General features: G+C 39.5%; 1 protein-coding gene across 4 annotated transcripts in view; it reads left to right on the top strand.

Annotated features, from left to right (window-relative positions):
• The window catches only part of ACSL4 (acyl-CoA synthetase long chain family member 4), an 82046-nt gene extending 66999 nt beyond the window's left edge, over nt 1-15047 (top strand). For all 4 annotated transcript variants that reach the window (XM_032837138.1, XM_032837135.1, XM_032837137.1 and 1 more), the window contains exons 15-16: nt 2907-3064; nt 12197-15047. In XM_032837138.1, the coding sequence (XP_032693029.1) occupies nt 2907-3064; nt 12197-12354 (316 nt within the window). In that variant the 3' untranslated portion in view covers nt 12355-15047. The remainder of the gene's footprint in view (nt 1-2906; nt 3065-12196) is intronic.
• The last annotated feature ends 6600 nt before the right edge of the window (nt 15048-21647 follow it).

Here is a 21647-nt window from a genome sequence, read left to right as displayed (position 1 = left end):
TTCCATTTTTTATCTTTTGAGGAACCACCATACTGTTTACCACAGCTGCAGCACCATTTTTACATTCCTACCAACACTGCTCAAGGGTTCACATTTCTCCACATCCTCACCAACATTTATTTCTCTTTTTTTGATAGGAGTCATCCTAATGGGTGTGAAGGGCTATCTCCCCGCTAATGATTAGTGACATGGAACAGTTTTTCATATGCTCATTGGCCATTTGTGTATCACCTCTGGAGAAATGTCAAGTCCTTTGCTCGTTAAAAATTTGTTCTCTCTTCTTTGTAGTTACACAATATAGTGTTACCCACTGTAGTCACCATGCTTTACACTAGACCCTCAGACCCTATCTGTCTTCTAGCTGAAAGCTTGTACCCTTTTACCAACTTGTTCCTATTTTCCCCAGTCCCTGGCAACCACTTTTCTACTCTGAGTTTCACTTTTTTTTTTTTTAATGATTCCACATGTATGTGATACCATGCAATATTTGTCTTTCTCTGGTTTATTTCACTTAATATGACACCCTCATGGTTCATCTGTGTTGTCACAAATGGCCGAAGTTTCTTTCTCCTAGCTGAATATTTCCTTGTGTGTGTGTACACACCCAACATGTTCTTTATTCATTCATCCATTGACGAACACAGGTTGTTTCTATATCTTGGCTTTTGTGACTAATGCTGCAGTGAACATGGGAATTCAGATATCTCTTCAATATCTTTTCATATCCTTTGGGTTTATATTTCTTTGTCCAAGCAATTGGATTGCTAGATCATACAGTAATTCTATTTTTCTTTTTTTTTTTTTTTTTAAGGAACATCCACATTGTTTTCTATGGCGGCTGCACCAATTTACCTTCCCACCAACAGTGTGCCACGTTCCCTTCTCTCCACATCCTTGCCAACACTTGTTATCTCCTATCTTTTTGATGATAGCCATACTGACAGGCATGAAATATTATCTTATTGTGGTTTTGATTTGCATTTATTTCCCTGATGATGAGTGACGCTGAGCACCTTTTCATGTGCCTGCTGGCCATTTGCGTGTCATCTTTGGAAAAATGTCTATTCGCTTTCTCAATCCATTTTTTAATAAAGATTTTTATTTATTTATTTGACAGACAGAGATCACAAGTAGGCAGAGAGGCAGGCAGAGAGAGAAGAAGGGGAAGCAGGCTCCCCGCTGAGCAGAGAGCCTGATGTAGGGCTCAATCACAGGACCCTGGGATCATGACCCAAGCCGAAGGCAGAGGCTTTAACCTACTGAGCCACCCAGGTGTCCCTCAACCCATTTTTTTAAAGATTTATTTATTTATTTATTTGACAGAGAGCAAGAGGGAGAGCACAAGCGGGGGAGGAACAGCAGAGAGAGAGGGAGAAGCAGGCTCCCCACTGAGCAGGGACCCCGATGTGGGACTTGATCCCATGACCCCAGGATCATGACCTGAGCTGAAGGCAGTCACTTAACCAACTGAGCCACTCAGGTGCCCCCTCAACCCATTTTTTAATTGGATTTTTTCCCTCTTGAGTTGCAGGACTTCTTCGTGCATTTTGGTTATTAACCCATTGCCAGATAAATGATTTTCAAATACTTTCTCAGGTTCTGCAGGTTGCCTTTTTTAAAAGATTGGTTTGTTTATTTATTTGAGGGGGAGGGGAAAAGGGAAAGAGAAGATCTCAAGCAGACTCCCTACTGAGCAAGGAGCCCAATGTGGGGCTCAATGTGGGGCTCGAGCTCATGACCCTGAGATCATGACCTGTGCCAAAATCAGGAATCAGATGCTCAACTGACTGAGCCACCCAGGCACCCCGTACGTTGCCTTTTCGTTTTGTTAATGGTTTCCTTTGCTGTGCAGAGCTTTTTAGTTTGATATAGTGCCAGTTGTTTATTTTTGCTTTCGTTGCCTTTGTTTTTGGTACCAAATCCAACAACACATGTTGTCAAGGCTGATGTCAAGGAGCTTACCCATACTCTTTTAGGAGTTTTATAAGTTTAGGTCTTTGGCCATATTTTAATTGGGTTACTTGGGTTTTCTTTTTTGCTGTTATGTTGCAGGAATTCTTTATATAGTCTAGATATTAACTTCTTATCAGCTATATGGCTAACCAATACTTTCTCCAGCTCCATAGATTGACTTTTCACACTGTTGACTATGTCCATTGATACGCTGAAATTTTAAATTTTTATTGTACTCCCATTTATCAGTTTTTTTCTTTTATTGCCTCTGCTTTGGGTGTCATATCTGAGAAAGCATGTCAAATCCAGTGTCATGAATCTTTTCCCCTACATATTCTTTTAGACATTTTATGATTTTACCTCTTACATGTTTAGTCCTTGATCCTTTTTGAGTTATTTTTCATGTGTAGTGCGGGCTGAGGGTCCAACTTCATTTCTTTACAAAGGGATATCCAATTCTCTGAACACCCATTTGTTAAAGAGACTGTCCTTTCCCCATTGAGTGGTGATGGCACCCTTATTGAACATCATTTGACTGTATGTGCAGGGATTTATTTCTGGGCTTTCTGTTCTGTTCCGTTGGTTAAATGTCTATCTTTATGCCAGTGCTATGGATTTTATTACTTCTTTTTTTTCAAGATTTTATTTATTTAACAGAGAGAGAGAGAACAAGCAGGGGGAGTGGCAGGGAGAGGGAGAAGCAAGCACCCTTCTGAGCAGAGAACCCAACGTGGGGCTTGATCCCAGGGTCCTGGGATCATGACCTGAGCTGAAGGCAGACCCTTAACTGACTGAGCCACCCAGGTGCCGTGGGTTTTATTACTTCTTAATGAAACTGTAACACTTAACAGAAACATGTATTTGAAATTATGTGTACTGTTCTAGTCGATAATGTAAAAATAATTGTTCTCAATGTTTTAATTTCCATTTTGTGTTATTTTCTAATTTTTTAGTGATCAGTCCTATGTGATTAGTTTTGTGGTTCCTAATCAGAAAAGGTTGACACTTTTGGCACAACAGAAAGGAGTGGAAGGATCTTGGGTTGATATCTGCAATAATCCTGCCATGGAAGCTGAAATACTGAAAGAAATTAGAGAAGCCGCCAATGCCAGTAAGTAAGAAATTGCTTGTGTACTGAGTACCTAGAAGTCATTTAATCTACTAAGTACCTAGAAGTCATTTAATGATGTCTTATGCATTAGGCTCTTTGAGACCTCTCTCTGTTTTATTTTCCTAATACAGGGTTTTTAAAACCTGCATCTTGAAAAAATTTATATATATATATAAATATATATATACAAATTTCATACATATACATATTATATATATACATTAGTGTGTATATATGTATGTATGTGTGAGTGTATATAAATATATATATATGTATGTAAATGTATTTGTATGTTGGAAAGATCCTTAAATATCATATAGTAGAAAAACTTACCTAGTTCTTTGTTGCATGTTACAATATCCCAGCTAACTGGTCATCTATCCTGTGTGTGGAATGGTCTTTGTTCTGCTAGTTCATGATGGGATGCCCTGGTGTGGATCTCTTATCGTTTATTTATTAATTTATTTATTATCGTAAATAATAAATAATAAATTATTATTTATTATCGTTTATCTCTTATCATTTGTTTATTAATTTATTTATTATCGTTTATTTATTATCGTAAATAAATAATAATAAATTATTTATTATCATTTATCTCTTATCGTTTATTAATTTATTTATTATCGTTTATCATAAATAATAAATAATAATAAATTATTATTGTTTATATCTTATCATTTATTTATTAATTTATTATCATTTATTATCATAAATAATAAATAATCATTTATCTCTTATCGTTTATTAATTTATTTATTAACCATTGCTTATGGTTACTTGGTGTGCACCCTTTCAATCTATAGATCTCTGCCCTTTAGTTCCGGGAAACAGCCATTCATCTTTTTTTATTTGCTTGCTCGCTCTTTTCATGGCTTTTCTACCCCAAGTTCTGTGTTTGTGTCTTTATCTGAGACTACTATTATATGGCTGTTGGACCTCTTGTTTTCATCCTCTAGATTTATTATCCTTTTTTTCCTTTTGTTTTCTATCTTGTCCTTTTTGTTTTATATTCTGGCAGAATCCTTCCACTTTGTCATCTCTCTGTCTATTGAATTTGCAACTTCCAGTGTCAGATTTTTAATTTTCAAGAGCTCTTTCCTCTTTCCTTCATGTTCTTTTAATAGCATCCTATTGCTCTTTCATGAATGCACTCACTGTGTTGCTTCTTATTCTCCCAAGGATGTTCAAGGGATTCCTTTTCTGCGTATTCTTCTCCTGTTATTGTTCGTTTCCTACAAGCTCCACTTCCTGCTTGCTTTGCTCATAGCCTCTCCTATACCCGTGGATCCCTGGCTGTCCATTCATACTTGAGAATGAGGCACTAAAATAGTGTTTGGAGAGCTCACTGGGCTTCACTGAGAGGTTATTCAAAGTTAGTATCTGAAGTCATCCCATTTCTGTAAAGATTTCTTGAGTCTCTTGCCTGGAGGATAGTAGCATGACTGCCTATTTGGGGACCCAAAAAGAAGAAATTGGAAAGGGGCTAAGGGTGGGGTGGGTGGCTCTTACCCTCACAGCATCCTTTTGTTTTCAGCTCTGTTCCCTCCTTCTGTCATACCTAGTGTCCTTGGAGTCCAGAGTCTCTCTAGTTCAGCCTTTCCAAAAAGTAAACCTGTTGCCATCCTGCTTGGGGAAGAGCAAGGCGAGGGAGAAGAGCTGTCCTCTGAAAAAGGGCCGAGGGCCAGAACTCTCTTTTCAGTGTATCCCTCACCTCTGTCTTCAGAGGCATGGGCTCAAGAGGTCCATTTGCCTCTCGCTGGTGTCCTCTGTTGTCAGTGAGCTTTTATAGCTTTCTTTTTTCTTTTTTTTGGCAGTGAGCTTTAAGTCCCTCAGCTCTCCATCAGTTACCGCTAGTCCGTTTGCTTTGGGTCTTCCAAAATTTTGTTGAACACTCGCCCAGTGTCCTCTTTCTCTCATCTCAGCTGTTTCTTTGTGGTTGCTACCTTTTTTAATTTAAAAGATTATTTTAAACTGATTAAATTACTTTCCAAGGGAACAGAGAGAAACGGTGAACTCCTCATGTTTGTGTGGTTTTTTTTTTTAAGATTTTATTTATTTATGTGACAGAGAGAGACACAGCAAGATAGGGAACACAAGCAGGGGGCGTGGGGGAGAGAGAGAAGCAGGTTTCCCACTGAGCAGGGAGCCCGATGTGGGGCTCGATCCCAGGACCCTGGGATCATGACCTGAGCCGAAGGCAGATGCTTAACAACTGAGCCAACAAGGCACCCAACTCTTCATGTTTATGAGGAAGCTATTAACCTAGTTTTACCCTCTTGCTTTCCCTCCCAAAAAATGAAGACATTATTTTCCTGATTAGGTTATGTATATTCATCATAAAATACCAGACAGTACAGAAAATTATAAAGGAGGAAGTAAAAAAATCACTTTCTAGTAGTGGTATCTTTGGTGGTAATGTTACATTGTTTATGGTATACGTACCCAGCCTGTCAGCATCAGTGACATATCTCTAAGTCAGTAGATAAAGAATTGCATTGTCATTTTCAATAGCTAAATAGTATTCCAGCAGAGGAATATCCCCTTAAGTCTTTGTTGGATTTTAGGGTGAGTTCCTCTCCCTAGCAACACACTATAAACAAATGTAACATATTGTCATGTATACTCAATTATTTATTTATTTAGTTAGTTAGTTAGTTAGTCAGTAAGTATGAATCCCCGGAAATGGAATTTCTGAGTCAAAGAAAATGTATATTTTAAAGGCTTGTTTCCAACTCTGTTGCCATATAAGTTCCTTGTCTCTCAGAAAACCTGTAGACATGTTTATGCTTTTATCAGAGGTATATAAGCACCGCTATTTCCCTAACTAGTCTACTATAATTTATTCTTTTAAATTAACTATTTAGGTTCTACTCACTAGTTGATAATATTAACTACCAGGTTGAAATAAAAAAATTTTTTTCCCCAAGAAGAACATTCTTTTTTTTAAAGATTTTGTTTATTTATTTGAGAGAGAGAGGGAGAGAGTGAACGAGCATGAGCAGGGGGAGGTTCAGACAGAGAAGGAGAAGCAGGCTCTCCACTGACCCGGGAGCCCAACATGGGGCTTGATCCAGGACCCTGAGATCATGACCTGAGTTGAAGGCAGACACTTAACCCACCAAGCCACCCAGGCCCCCCAGTTCCACCAAGAAGAGCATTCTTATAGTTAACTCTAGACACTATAAAGTTTTAAATGACAGATGGCCTATTAACAGATACAAAATTAAGGTTATGACCCTGAAAACAGGGCACTTACTGTTTTTTTTTCCTGAAGATGGCTTTGTCAGTTATAGTATTATTAATATACCACACTTTTTATACTACTGTCACTGGGCTCCCAGAATTTTCTTTGGTACAGATCCTAATTTTTTAAAAATTCACTATTTCAAAAAGTATTTCAGCCAATAAGCTGTTATTCTTAGTCACTTTCTGAATGTACTGATGGGGAAAATGCAACTTAAATAATTTGTCATTGTACATTTCACTGTGTAAAAGCAATAATGGGGAAAGTCAACCTGGATCACAATCAGATGAAAAATGGAATAAAATTCTAGGACCTGCTGGGTCCTCATAACTTTCCTAGACTGAGGCGGGAAATCAAACAATTGATGATTTCGATAATACACAATAATCATGAGCTTCAATGTATAAATCCTAGTTTTCCTGTGCCACAAAATACTTATCTTGCCAAACTTTTGCTTCCAATGACAATTTCAGAGACTGAATGCAAAAAGTATAAAATAGTCTTGGTTGTATTCAGCTAAATCTGCCTGAAATCATACATCTTTTATAGACGGCCTCTTCATGTTTTAAATAGAAGCATGAGGTACCTAACCCAACCCAGCATGGGTGCAACCGCACAGCAAAGCCAGTCACTGAGACAGCGAGTGTACAGGAAGGAGAGTGCTTATTTGAGAGGCAGCCGAACCAACAGGAGGGCAAGTCTCACATCCACCTCCCCGAAGGGAGAGAGCACAGGGTTTTTTCTTAGGTTTTTGGTTTTTCTTTTTGTTTTTTCAAATAATCATAGTTATTGGGAATACATACATACGAAGGAAGGGGGGCGGATTTACGACTCTTAATGAGGAAAGACGGAGCTTGTGCGTTGAGCAAACACGTAATATACATCTCATTTCACTTTGGGGTAGAGACTTAACATTAACGTGAGACAAAATTTGGCCCCTGCCCTCAGGAGGTCATCTTAGGACAAGGTGAGGGGCTAGGTGCAAATTCTGTGAACCAGTATAAATTGGATGGGGTCTCGGGCTCCTTATCTCCGGGAAGGAATGTATACAGAGCCTTGCTTGTTCATAGGCTGAAACCATACCCATGACCTTCAGTTTATGCCTCTGCCAAGGGGGCTAGTGGATTTGTTGTTGGGGTCTGGAAAGAAAGAGTAGCTAATTCGGGAGAAACAGGTCTCTGAAAAATAAGCTCGAAATTTCCTGTTCGTTTCAACCTCATTGACCTTATGGGCATGGTTTCACTTTCCCTTGCTTTATAGTCATTCCTCGATCTTGAGGGAATTGGGACAGTGAACACTCTGGCTGCTTCCTGCTGGAAAAGGGCACAGTTTCTAGATTTGAGGAATGAGGGAACTTTGTACTTTGTTAGAAAATTTCCTGGTACTTGGCTTAATATGGACATTTGGCGAAACCAATATATTAGTTCCTTTTTTGATTATTTTAGAACCATATTGGAAAGCATTTTTGATTATTATATATCTAGTTAATGTAAAATAAATAAAGTAAAGATAACCCAATTCTTAATAGTCCCTGTACCATTGACCTAATGCCTTCAGGGTTCCAGGAAATGTGTCCAATAAACCAGTCAATTTCCACACACCTCTGGGGAAATTCCTGGCAGCCAAGTGGCACACTCTCTGATTTTATCTGAGTGAGTTTTACTTAGGTCAGAAGGATTATCTAAACACTGCAGGTTGGTTAGAAATGGCACATATCTGAGCTTATTTTGCATGGATAATATAGTCTCGAGCAATGTAATTGCTACCTTGTGACCAACAACTATCTAGACTAACAAATCTATTTTCTTTTTGTTGGGCAGCCGTGACAAGAGCAGTTTTGTTGGTGAACACGCCTAAGGTGATAGAAAGATTCTTCCTCATGTGTTCATGAGCCCTGATTCCCCACCAGGGTAAAAACGTTCTCCCCAATAAACATCAGATTCTATCCTCCTGGTAGGCAGGAGGTGTCGATTCCCTTTTTGTTTGATGAAAAGGTTTAAGGGGGTTAGTGCAGTGACTGGGTTCCTTGGGATTGTGACTAGAGAAAGGGGGGACCAAATTTTTAAATCAACAGATTTATCTTCCAACTGCCAAGACACGGCTCCTCCAGATCTGGTTAGAAGTAGTGGGGAGATCCCCCTTTAGACCAAGATTTTTCTTAGAAAAACATCACACAGATTGTGTGCATTGTTCCCTTGTAGCCGGAGTTGTGTTGTGGACCTTAGGGAAAAGGTGTGCTCCTCATCTCATGCAGTAGTCTTAGAGAAGTTCAGTTCAGTTAAATGGCTGTCTCATTTCGGGAGGCGGTGGGGCAGGTGGGCTTTCACACTTAGGCCTATATTATGCAAGCGGTCATGGAACTAATAAGCGACATTTCTCTGGAAACAAAAGGAAAATAGACGTTCGTGGTTGGGGGAAAGGATAAACCCCCTGTCCTGAGTCCTGAGAGCTGCCAGGGAGATGGTTTCTAGCTATCAGGTGTGAAGCATCTTTAGTTGGAGGGAGGCAGGCGGTGGCCACTGGACAGATCTCCCTGGCTTGCCATTCTAATGTCTCTGGTGAGCTTTCCGAGTGGCCCATGCACAGCAGCAGGTAAGAAGGTTGTCTAAAGTTGAGCCGCTGTGGCCATTTCGCTGACATTCATTTCAAGTAGCCTAGCATCTGTTCCTAGGGCTTTAGAAAAAGGGCTGTTTTCATTTTAAATCATTTCAAGTCAAGGGACTGGGAGAAAGTTGGACGCCTTGGTTGGAAGGGTCATGGGCAGATACTCAGGGAGAAGAAATCAGTACCTGGCCAAGTTTTATAGGGAAACAACAAACACTCAAAAAACAGTTAATCAGAAGTAGCATCTGACATCCACAAAGCCTTTTTTATTTTTATTTTTTCAATTTTATTTTAATGCCAGTATAGTTAACATACAGTGTTATGTTAGTTTCTAGGGTACAATTTAGTGATTCCACAGTTCCAGACGCCTCCCCATAACTGAACTGTAATGTTTCAGCAGGTAGACATGGTTAATTTGAGCAACTTTCATGTTCCTTTACTACCTGTTCAGGAGAGGACAAGGTTTGTTTATTTGTTTGTTTGTTTTTAACATTTACAGGGGTTGAGATTATATACATATTGATGAAAAGGGTGGGGGAGCATGCCTCTTTTTTTAAGATTTATTTATTGAGAGAAAGAGTGTGGGGGAAAGAGGAGAAGGAGAGTGAGTGTTAAGGAGACTCCATGCTGAGCGGGGAGCCTGAGGTGGGGGCTGGACCTCACAACCCCGAGATCATGACCTGAACAGAAACCAAGAGTCGGATGCTTAACCGACTGAGCCACCCCCTCACGGGAAACTTAACAATTCTTAAGAAAGATGGAGCGTGGACTTTGAGCAAACATTTGTAACCTATATGCTGTGTTGTTGGGGATACAGACTTAATATTAAAATGAGGCAAAATTTGGCCCCTGCCTTCAGGATGTCGTCTTAGGACAAGGTGAAGGGCTTGGTGCAAGCTCCATGAACCAGTATAAACTGGATGGGGTCTCGGATTCCTTATCTCTGGGAAGGAATGCTTGCAGAGCCTTGCTTGTTCACAGGCTAAAACCATACCCTTGACCTTCAGTTTATGCCTCCACCAGGGGGGCTAGTGGATTCGTTGTTGGGGTCTGGAAAGAAAGAGTAGCAGATTTGGGAGAAACAGGTCTCTGAAAAACAAGCTTGAAATTTCCTATTCATTTCAGCCTCATTGACCTTATGGGCATGGTTTCAGGTATAAGTAGTATCTATCTTAAGAATACAAAGTAATAGGGGCGTCTGGGTAGCTCAGTCAGGTAAGTGTTGGACTCTTAATTTGGCTCAGGTCATGATCTCAGGGTCATGGCATGGAGCTCCAGGTTGGGCACTATGCTAGGCATGGAGCCTGCTTGAGATTCTCTCTCTCTCTCTTTCTCCCTCTCTCTCTCTCTCTCTGCCACTAACCCTCTCCCTACCCGCTCATAGGTGTGCTCGCTCGCTCGCTCTTAAATAATAATAAAGTCTAATTTAAAAGAGAAGGATACAAATTAGTAGTTTTGTGGTTATTTGAGAAAGACCAGTTGCTTGAAATGTCGACATTTGCTGCCACCTACAGGCTCTGTTTCATAATATAGGTAATTCCGATAAAATGGCATGCATAAAATACTGTTTGTTTTTTCTTCCCCCTGCTCTTTCTCACTTGCTGGCAATATATCCTGTTTATAAGAAACTAGGTGATTGCCCATTGTTCTCTAAAGCTTGTGGTACTAGACAATATTTAGGAGTTCCCAAAATGAAACCTCTCATGTAGCCTTTTCCCCACTTTGAACAGGAATTTAGTTAATAAAAATGAAATATAGTGACTTTTATGAATAGGGCCTATGTAAATAAGGAAAGGAATATGAAATAAAAGGTTCTGGAGCCAAATCTATACTTGAGAATGGAAGTGTTTCTTTGAGAACCAAATGTGAGCTTGGGGAGCAGATGGGTTTACTTTGGACCTCCCCCCTCCCCATAACTGAGCTGTGATGTGTCAACAGAATAGATGTGGTAAATTTGAGCAAGTTTCCTGTTCTTTTACTGCCTCTTCAGGGACTACTTTTAGGAATTTGGTTCTATGTAATTTGAAGGATTATTTTTCCACACTCAGCTATTTTTCTCTCATTTTAATGAGAAATTCAGTAATCGAAGCAAGCTTTCCTAAACCTCCAGGCCAGTATTAGGTCAAAAATTCCATGAATTTGAGGTTTTGGCACCTGTCATGGAAACCTAGTTGTTTCTAAAGTCACCCAGGCTGGTTAGCGGTAGACTGTACCCATGCAGGTCCATGTCCCTTCACCTCATGGCATGTGAAATAAAGCTCCTCTGTAGCTTGACATTGCCATTAAGGGGCCGTCAGGATTTTCAGGATGAGCCCGTATTAATAGTAAGTAGCTTGAGGGGATATAATTGAATTTAAAATTACGGAGTACTTGGTTGATTGATTGCGTGGCCTCATTACCTCTCTCCGCACGTGCTGTCTCACATCCTTATGCTGCTGAAGTGTGAAATTCACCATCCCCCTTTTGATTCTTCCTTGAGTGTCGAATACAGCTCCTGAAGAACAGTTGTCTAGAGGCATAGTTTTCCGCAGAATGAATGAATACATACGTCCACATTTATCGAGGGCTCTTGATGGAGCCCCGTGGATGGCAGGGAACAAAAGACCCCTGCTTGCATGGAGCTTGCCTTCTAGTAGGTCAGACGGGGACCTATAATCTGTGGGCTGGTGAGAAGCATTCTGAAGAAAGTGTAATGTACGGGGCGCCTGGGTGGCCCAGTCAGTTGGGTGTCTACCTTCAGCTCAGGTCATGATCCCAGGGTCCTAGGATCGAGCACCGCCTCTGGATCACTGCTCAGAGGGAAGCCTGCTTTTCCTCTCCAGTCTGCTCCCCCTGCTTGTGTTCTCTCTCTTGCTGTGTCTCTCTCTGTCAAATAAATAAATAAAATCTTTAAAAAAAAGTGTAATGTCAGAGGATAGGGAGGCTAAGCAGACACAGGGACTCCTGTTCTGAAGGGTCCAGGAGGCCTTCTCTGAGGAGTAGCATTTGAGCAGACACCAAGATGGAGTAAGAAAGTGAGCTAGGCAGCTACCAACAGGGAAGGCAAGCCCAGGCAGAGGAAATGACAAATAGGAAGACTCAAAAGAGGAGGGTGTCTACATATACAATAGAATAAAAAAAAAATGTGTGGGCTAAAACTACATGCAACTGAAATGATTTATGTACACTTCAAGAACTCTACAATGAAACTGAGATTGTAAGATACTGGCACCCTAAATTGACCAACCCTTCCCCTCTCCCCTGTCCCTCCCTCTCTCCTACCTCCCCCCTTCTCATTTCAGTGAAATTGGAGCGATTTGAAATTCCAATCAAGGTTCGCCTAAGTCCAGAGCCATGGACGCCTGAAACTGGTTTGGTCACAGATGCTTTCAAACTGAAGAGGAAGGAGCTGAAGAACCATTACCTCAAAGACATTGAGCGAATGTACGGGGGCAAGTAGAATGCTGCCTCTCATTTACAGCTGTGCAGGAGGTGGCTTGGTGGGTTTTCGGTTCTAGAGTTTTAAGCCTTGTTGAGCTGTTAGAATGTAAGGGGTGTATCATTCTAAAGACATGGTAATTAAAAAAAAAACCCAAAGTGATTAAGATAGTCATTGAGTCTACTTTAACTTAGTTTTGCCTAGTTCTCATGTGGCTGAAATTGAGAAGTTGTTTCCCTTTAGCTGTGTTATTAATTTTAGAGCAAAAATTCTGTTTTAAAAATCAGCCCAAGATATGCTTGTTTTCTTAAAGGAAAATAATGTGGAACAAAATAAATTGGAGTAGAATGTAGTTTGCAGCAATTCGTATCTTCCAATGTCTATTGTCTTCCTAGTTCAGAAGAAGCTTAAAATACTAAGCATGACAAAAAAATATGTATTAACACTACTCAAAGCAGGAGTTCTGCAGGGCTTTGAAATTCTCTTCCAACCATTTCTCTTGAAGGCAAAATTCAATCATAATATAATAGAATCAAATAGTAGTACCTTGGAAACCATTTTAGGATTCATAATTGTTGGCATAAGTTAGACGTAGAATCACTGTAATATTGTGAATAATTACAGTGCCCGAAGTCTGAGTACAACAACGTTAAACACACCAAAAATATTTAGTAATATATTTTTAAAGGGAAATTGAACTGGTTTTCTGAAACTTGGAGGTCTTAAAATCAGTAACTAATTATTCGAATGATTAAGGGTAAATTATGTTAAAGACTGCCAAAAATTGTCTGTCTTTTCAAAAGAAAAAACTGAGACCAAGAGTAAGATGATAAAAAATGAATCCAATTTTAACAGGAAGCACTTTCTTTGTTTGAAAAGGTGAAAGCATCGTAAATACTTAGAATTCTGATCCTTGCATAGCACCTAACCTAGGAAAGGATTTCCATTTGGAATTTACCTATGATAACAGGGATTGATTTGCAAATGTCCTCGTATTAAATTACATTTGGAACTGAAGGTCTGCTGTTGCTGATTTGATTCTTGATCGGTAGTTTATTTCAGAAAGCCTTTCATTTAGCTTTAATGTGAGCAAAGCGGGTTATGATGACTGACTTCCCCAATATCTTGCTTGGATCTCTGAGTGATGACTTAACATGGATGGGTTTGGGGAAGTGACAGGGAAAGAACACACTGTTACCACTATTTTCCTGATTGTGTGAAAAGTTTAGAAACTGGAAATGCTCGGTTTGGGCAAAGGGAAGATACTTGTGCAGCATTTTGGCTTCTTTTTGACTCTTTCATTAAAATCTGGGATTCTAGATCTGACAGGTTTTCACACTTGAACCATAGTTACTGTAAAAAGCAAAAATTCTTAATACTGTTATTCTTTGCACTTTTTTCTTAATCATTTTATACACACACACATGCATATATATATATGTTGCTTACATTGCTTTGTACAGATGTGGGCCACCACTGCAATTAAATACATTCTTTTTTGCTCTAAGATATTTATAATGAAAATATTTAAATATTATGTATATGGTGGTGAAAAGGAAAAAATAATCTGATATTATAAGCAAGAATGAAGGTTTTTGTAAAGATTTCTGTTCAGTGTTCTGCAGTGTCCAATTCAAGGCAAGTTCTCTCTGAAGTTATGTGTATGTGAGTATTCTCATTTTTCCCAACTTGCCTTGGAAGCGTGAAAAACCATTGTCATCAAGTAGACTACTATTCAGCTTCTACTGTTCTGGCCCACTGTTGATCCTTCAAGGACAAGTCCCTTAGATTTTTTTTTTCAATATGTGAATTGTTTTCCCGTCTGGAATGGTGATTTCAAATATGTGAATGCATGCATACTCCCGTGTTTGCACCCCTGCCCAGTCCCATCTCCTGAAAGCTAGAACACTGCCAACTAATCTGTTGTATAAGGTCCTTTAGAAACGTGGAATCAACACTTAAAGTTGGGTGCTGCTAATTCTTTGAGAAAATCCAAATATTGTTAAGGGACCAAGGGAGATGCCACTACCCACCTGATTTTTCATCAGAAAAAAAAATACATGGTTATGTAAACCGATCTTACCATATTCATAGTGACTTTTCAAGTATTTGAGCCTAAAGATTTTAATCCTACATTTTTATACCTGTTTAAATTGTTCGCTGTTATGACGTGTCAGCCATCAAATGAAGTTGTACTTTAAAAATGAACTACAATTCTGTACATTTCTAAGTTGAACACTTGTGACTTTTGCTTTAATGACATGAAAATATCTTGCCTCCCTGATACTTGTATTGCTTCTTTTCTTTTTTTTAGAGCAGAGGTATAATTGTATAGCTTTCAGAACTGAGATACAGGTGAATGATTCAAAGAGTCAGAAGTTAAGGAGAAGAATGTTTCTTTCGGGCATAAAGGCTGATTAATAATAATCCTTGCCTGTGTTTTCCTGATAGCATATGATGGATATGTCTGAGGTGACAGAATGAGAACAGGTTAATGATTGTGTCGTATTTGGAACTCCAGAGGAATATTTTAATTTTCGAATGTAGTTAAAATTAGAATGTATTCATTTTTTGTACTTTCTGTTAAAATGCATGATCGCGGGGTTGTTACTTCAATTTTTGTGTTTATTCCTAATGAAAAGCTTGGTTTGTTCTTGTTTTTTAAGTTTGCACTCGAATCTTAAGAAATAAATCCACACATGTTATCAAGCTGATTTGTGCCTCATTGATGCACCAAGATAAAACCCACAGGTTTGAAGACTACTAGTCAGTTAAATCACCCAATTTAAATGAATTATTTTTTTATTCATTTAAATTGGGTGATTTTTAAAGTATATTTAGTTTTTTTTTTTTTTAAGTAAGCTCTGTACCCAACTTGGGGCTCAAACTCACAACGCCGTGATCAAGAGTCACATGCTCCTCCAGTGGAGCCAGCCCATCACCCCTAAATAGCCAGACTTTTATTTATGTTTATTTGTTGAAGACTTTATTTATTTGAGAATGAGCATGTGAGAGTGTGCGCAGGGGTAGGGGGAGTGGGAGAGGGAGAAGCGGGCTCCCCACTGAGCAGGGAGCCCGATGCGGGGCTCCGTCCCAGGACCCTGGAATCATAACCTGAGTCTGAAGGCAGACGCTTAACCAACTGAGCCACCCAGGTGCCCCTTAGCCAGACTTTTAAGCACATATTTTAAAAGCACTCATCTGTAGGTTTATGGACTTGCATTAAGCAGTTCATCCGTCCTGTATACATCCCACCCATTAGTTTGGAGCATCTGAACATATAGCTGTTACACTGATACAGTTAATAGAGTAGAACTGCTTTGGAACACCTGTCACTGTGGAATAAAACACTGTCCTCAGTCTCTTTTCTGGCTCTGCTCCTCACACGCTCTATGACTGTGAGCAAGTTCATGAATGTGTGCCCGCTGCATTTTTCCATCTGAATGAATGGGGTTGGTTGATCAGAGGATCTACCTCACATGGTGGTTGCGAGGATTAAAACACGTTAGTCCATGTAAAGTGTTTGGATCAGGGCAACCTTAGCCAAGCAATTTCCTCAGCGAGGTGGTTTCACGTATTACTTAGCACACTGAGGGCTTTAAGGCTTTCAGGCTTGCTGGTCCCAGAAGACCGTGGAGGGTTCTGGATATAGAGGAGAGGAGGCCTGGCTCATTCTATCACTAGATTTGTAACCCTGGACAAATCTTATGATACCCTCTTAGTCTCAGTTTCTTCTTCCTTTATTTAAAAGTAAATAAATCAAAGGACCAAACCTTGAAGAAGACACCCTTTGTAAAAATGGAACGGCGAATGACAGAGGAAATAAGGCATGTCATGTTGCCTATAGGGTTGAGAACTTCTAGCTTTCCACTGTGACTGTGGTTTGTTAACGACACCCTAGGTCCCGAATTTTCCTAGAAGGATATGAGGCTGTAGATGAAGCCATCACAAGAAGTGAGGATTCTCCTGCTCGCTCTCTCTCTCTCTCTCTCTCAAATAAATACAATCTTAATTTTTTTTTTTTTTGCAAGGAGGACACAAACGGTTAGTCCATAACAACAGTTCTCAACTAGTCCTGATTTGGGCTCCAGCCTCTGTACCTCTACTTTTTTTTTTTAAAATTTTATTTTTTATAAACATATATTTTTTCCCCAGGGGTACAGGTCTGTGAATCGCCAGGTTTACACACTTCACAGCACTCACCATAGCACATACCCTACCCAATGTCCGTAACCCCACCCCCCCTCTCCCAACCCCCCTCCCCCAGCAACCCTCAGTTTGTTTTGTGAGATTAAGAGTCACTTATGGTTTATCTCCCTCCCAATCCCATCTTGCTTCATTTACTCTTCTCCTACCCCCTTAACCCCGCATGTTGCATCTCCTCTCCCTCATATCAGGGAGATCATATGATAGTTGTCTTTCTCTGATTGACTTATTTCGCTAAGCATGATACCCTCTAGTTCCATCCACGTTGTCGCAAATGGCAAGATTTCATTTCTTTTGATGGCTGCATAGTATTCCATTGTGTATATATACCACATCTTCTTTATCCATTTGTCTGTTGATGGACATCTAGGTTCTTTCCATAGTTTGGCTATTGTAGACATTGCTGCTATAAACATTCGGGTGCACGTGCCCCTTCGGATCACTACGTTTGTATCTTTAGGGTAAATACCCAGCAGTGCAATTGCTGGGTCATAGGGTAGTTCTATTTTCAACATTTTGAGGAACTTCCATGCTGTTTTCCAGAGTGGTTGCACCAGCTTGCATTCCCACCAACAGTGTAGGAGGGTTCCCCTTTCTCCGCATCCTCGCCAGGATCTGTCATTTCCTGACTTGTTAATTTTAGCCATTCTGACTGGTATGAGGTGGTATCTCATTGTGGTTTTGATTTGTATTTCCCTGATGCCAAGTGATATGGAGCACTTTTTCATGTGTCTGTTGGCCATCTGGATGTCTTCTTTGCAGAAATGTCTGTTCATGTCTTCTGCCCATTTCTTGATTGGATTATTTGTTCTTTGGGTGTTGAGTTTGCTAAGTTCTTTACAGATTCTGGACACTAGCCCTTTATCTGATATGTCGTTTGCAAATATCTTCTCCCATTCTGTCAGTTGTCTTTTGGTTTTGTTAACTGTTTCTTTTGCTGTGCAAAAGCTTTTGATCTTGATAAAATCCCAATAGTTCATTTTTGCCCTTGCTTCCCTTGCCTTTGGCGATGTTCCTAGGAAGATGTTGCTGTGGCTGAGGTGGAAGAGGTTGCTGCCTGTGTTCTCCTCAAGGATTTTGATGGATTCCTTTCTCACATTGAGGTCCTTCATCCATTTTGAGTCTATTTTCGTGTGTGGTGTAAGGAAATGATCCAATTTCATTTTTCTGCATGTGGCTATCCAATTTTCCCAACACCATTTATTGAAGAGGCTGTCTTTTTTCCATTGGACATTCTTTCCTGCTTTGTCGAAGATTAGTTGACCATAGAGTTGAGGGTCTATTTCTGGGCTCTCTGTTCTGTTCCATTGATCTATGTGTCTGTTTTTGTGCCAGTACCATGCTGTCTTGATGATGACAGCTTTGTAATAGAGCTTGAAGTCCGGAATTGTGATGCCACCAACTTTGGCTTTCTTTTTCAATATTCCTTTGGCTATTCGCGGTCCTTTCTGGTTCCATATAAATTTTAGGATTATTTGTTCCATTTCTTTGAAAAAAATGGATGGTACTTTGATAGGAATTGCATTAAATGTGTAGATTGCTTTAGGTAGCATAGACATTTTCACAATATTTATTCTTCCAATCCAGGAGCATGGAACATTTTTCCATTTCTTTGTGTCTTCCTCAATTTCTTTCATGAGTACTTTATAGTTTTCTGTGTATAGATTCTTAGTCTCTTTGGTTAGGTTTATTCCTAGGTATCTTATAGTTTTGGGTGCAATTGTAAATGGGATGGACTCCTTAATTTCTCTTTCTTCTGTCTTGTTGTTGGTGTAGAGAAATGCGACTGATTTCTGTGCATTGATTTTATATCCTGACACTTTACTGAATTCCTGTACAAGTTCTAGCAGTTTTGGAGTGGAGTCTTTTGGGTTTTCCACATATAGTATCATATCATCTGCGAAGAGTGATAGTTTGACTTCTTCTTTGCCGATTTGGATGCCTTTAATTTCTTTTTGTTGTCTGATGGCTGAGGCTAGGACTTCTAGTACTATGTTGAATAGCAGTGGTGATAACGGACATCCCTGCCGTGTTCCTGACCTTAGCGGAAAAGCTTTCAGTTTTTCTCCATTGAGAATGATATTTGCGATGGGCTTTTCATAGATGGCTTTGATAATATTGAGGTATGTGCCCTCTATCCCTACACTTTGAAGAGTTTTGATCAGGAAGGGATGCTGTACTTTGTCAAATGCTTTTTCAGCATCTTTTGAGAGTATCATATGGTTCCTGTTCTTTCTTTTATTAATGTGTTTTATCACATTGATTGATTTGCGGATGTTGAACCAAACTTGCAGCCCTGGAATAAATCCCACTTGGTCGTGGTGAATAATCCTTTTAATGTACTGTTGAATCCTATTGGCTAGTATTTTGGTGAGAATTTTCGCATCTGTGTTCATCAAGGATATTGGTCTATAGTTCTCTTTTTTGGTGGGATCCTTGTCTGGTTTTGGGATCAAGGTGATGCTGGCCTCATAAAATGAGTTTGGAAGTTTTCCTTCCATTTCTATTTTTTGGAACAGTTTCAGGAGAATAGGAATTAGTTCTTCTTTAAATGTTTGGTAGAATTCCCCCGGGAAGCCGTCTGGCACTGGGCTTTTGTTTGTTTGGAGATTTTTGATGACTGTTTCAATCTCCTTACTGGTTATGGGTCTGTTCAGGCTTTCTATTTCTTCCAGGTTCAGTTGTGGTAGTTTATATGTCTCTAGGAATGCATCCATTTCTTCCAGATTGTCAAATTTGTTGGCATAGAGTTGCTCATAATATGTTCTTATAATTGTCTGTATTTCTTTGGTGTTAGTTGTGATCTCTCCTCTTTCATTCATGATTTTATTTATTTGGGTCCTTTCTCTTTTCTTTTTGATAAGTCTGGCCAGGGGTTTATCAATCTTATTAATTCTTTCAAAGAACCAGCTCCTAGTTTCGTTGATTTGTTCTATTGTTTTTTTGGTTTCTATTTCATTGATTTCTGCTCTGATCTTTATGATTTCTCTTCTCCTGCTGGGTTTAGGGTTTCTTTCTTGTTCTTTCTCCAGCTCCTTTAGGTGTAGGGTTAGGTTGTGTACCTGAGACCTTTCTTGTTTCTTGAGAAAGGCTTGTACCGCTATATATTTTCCTCTCAGGACTGCCTTTGTTGTGTCCCACAGATTTTGAACCGTTGTATTTTCATTATCATTTGTTTCCATGAATTTTTTCAATTCTTCTTTAATTTCCTGGTTGACCCATTCATTCTTTAGAAGGATGCTGTTTAGTCTCCATGTATTTGGGTTCTTTCCAAATTTCCTCTTGTGATTGAGTTCTAGCTTCAGAGCATTGTGGTCTGAAAATATGCAGGGAATGATCCCAATCTTTTGATACTGGTTGAGACCTGATTTAGGACCAAGGATGTGATCTATTCTGGAGAATGTTCCATGTGCACTAGAGAAGAATGTGTATTCTGTTGCTTTGGGATGAAATGTTCTGAATAGATCTGTGATATCCATCTGGTCCAGTGTGTCATTTAAGGTCTTTATTTCCTTGTTGATCTTTTGCTTGGATGATCTGTCCATTTCAGTGAGGGGAGTGTTAAAGTCCCCTACTATTATTGTATGATTGTCGATGTGTTTCTTTGATTTTGTTATTAATTGGTTTATATAGTTGGCTGCTCCCACGTTAGGGGCATAGATATTTACAATTGTTAGATCTTCTTGTTGGACAGATCCTTTGAGTATGATATAGTGTCCATCTTCATCTCTTATTATAGTCTTTGGTTTAAAATCTAAGTGATCTGATATAAGGATTGCCACTCCTGCTTTCTTCTGATGTCCATTAGCATGGTAAATTCTTTTCCACCCCCTCACTTTAAATCTGAAGGTGTCTTCGGGTTTAAAATGAGTTTCTTGTAGGCAACATATAGATGGGTTTTGTTTTTTTATCCATTCTGATACCCTGTGTCTTTTGATTGGGGCATTTAGCCCATTAACATTCAGGGTAACTATTGAGAGATATGAATTTAGTGCCATTGTATTGCCTGTAAGGTGACTGTTATTGTATATTGTTTCTGTTCCTTTCTGATCTACTACTTTTAGGCTCTCTCTTTGCTTAGAGGACTCCTTTCAATATTTCCTGTAGAGCTGGCTTGGTGTTTGCAAATTCTTTCAGTTTTTGTTTGTCCTGGAAGCTTTTTATCTCTCCTTCTATTTTCAATGATAGCCTAGCTGGATATAGTATTCTTGGCTGCATGTTTTTCTCGTTTAGTATTCTGAATATATCATGCCAGCTCTTTCTGGCCTGCCAGGTCTCTGTGGATAAGTCTGCTGCCAATCTAATATTTTTACCATTGTATGTTACAGACTTCTTCTCCCGGGCTGCTTTCAGGATTTTCTCTTTGTCACTAAGACTTGTAAATTTTACTATTAGGTGACGGGGTGTGGACCTATTCTTATTGATTTTGAGGGGGGTTCTCTGAACCTCCTGGATTTTGATGCTTGTTCCCTTTGCCATATTGGGGAAATTCTCTCCAATAATTCTCTCCAATATACCTTCTGCTCCCCTCTCTCTTTCTTCTTCTTCTGGAATCCCAATTATTCTAATGTTGTTTCGTCTTATGGTGTCACTTATCTCTCGAATTCTGCCTTCGTGGTCCAGTAGCTGTTTGTCCCTCTTTTGCTCAGCTTCTTTATTCTCTGTCATTTGGTCTTCTATATCGCTAATTCTATCTTCTGCCTCATTTATCCTAGCAGTGAGAGCCTCCATTTTTGATTGCACCTCATTAATAGCTTTTTTGATTTCAACTTGATTAGATTTTAGTTCTTTTATTTCTCCAGAAAGGGCTTTTATATCTCCCGAGAGGGTTTCTCTAATATCTTCCATGCCTTTTTCGAGCCCGGCTAGAACCTTGAGAATCGTCATTCTGAACTCTAGATCTGACATATTACCAATGTCTGTATTGATTAGGTCCCTAACCTTTGGTACTGCCTCTTGTTCTTTTTTTTGTGGTAAATTTTTCCGCCTTGTCATTTTGTCCAGATAAGAGTATATGAAGGAACAAGTAAAATACTAAAAGGGTGGCAACAACCCCCGGAAAATATGCTTTAGCCAAATCAGAAGAGATCCCAAATCGTGGGGGGGGG

Source organism: Lontra canadensis, unplaced genomic scaffold, assembly GCF_010015895.1.
Source record: "Lontra canadensis isolate GAN:19392208 unplaced genomic scaffold, GSC_riverotter_1.0 scaffold96, whole genome shotgun sequence".
NCBI lineage: Eukaryota > Metazoa > Chordata > Mammalia > Carnivora > Mustelidae > Lontra > Lontra canadensis.
Note: the sequence above shows the minus strand (reverse complement) of the source record. Positions and strands in the feature narration are given on the sequence as shown.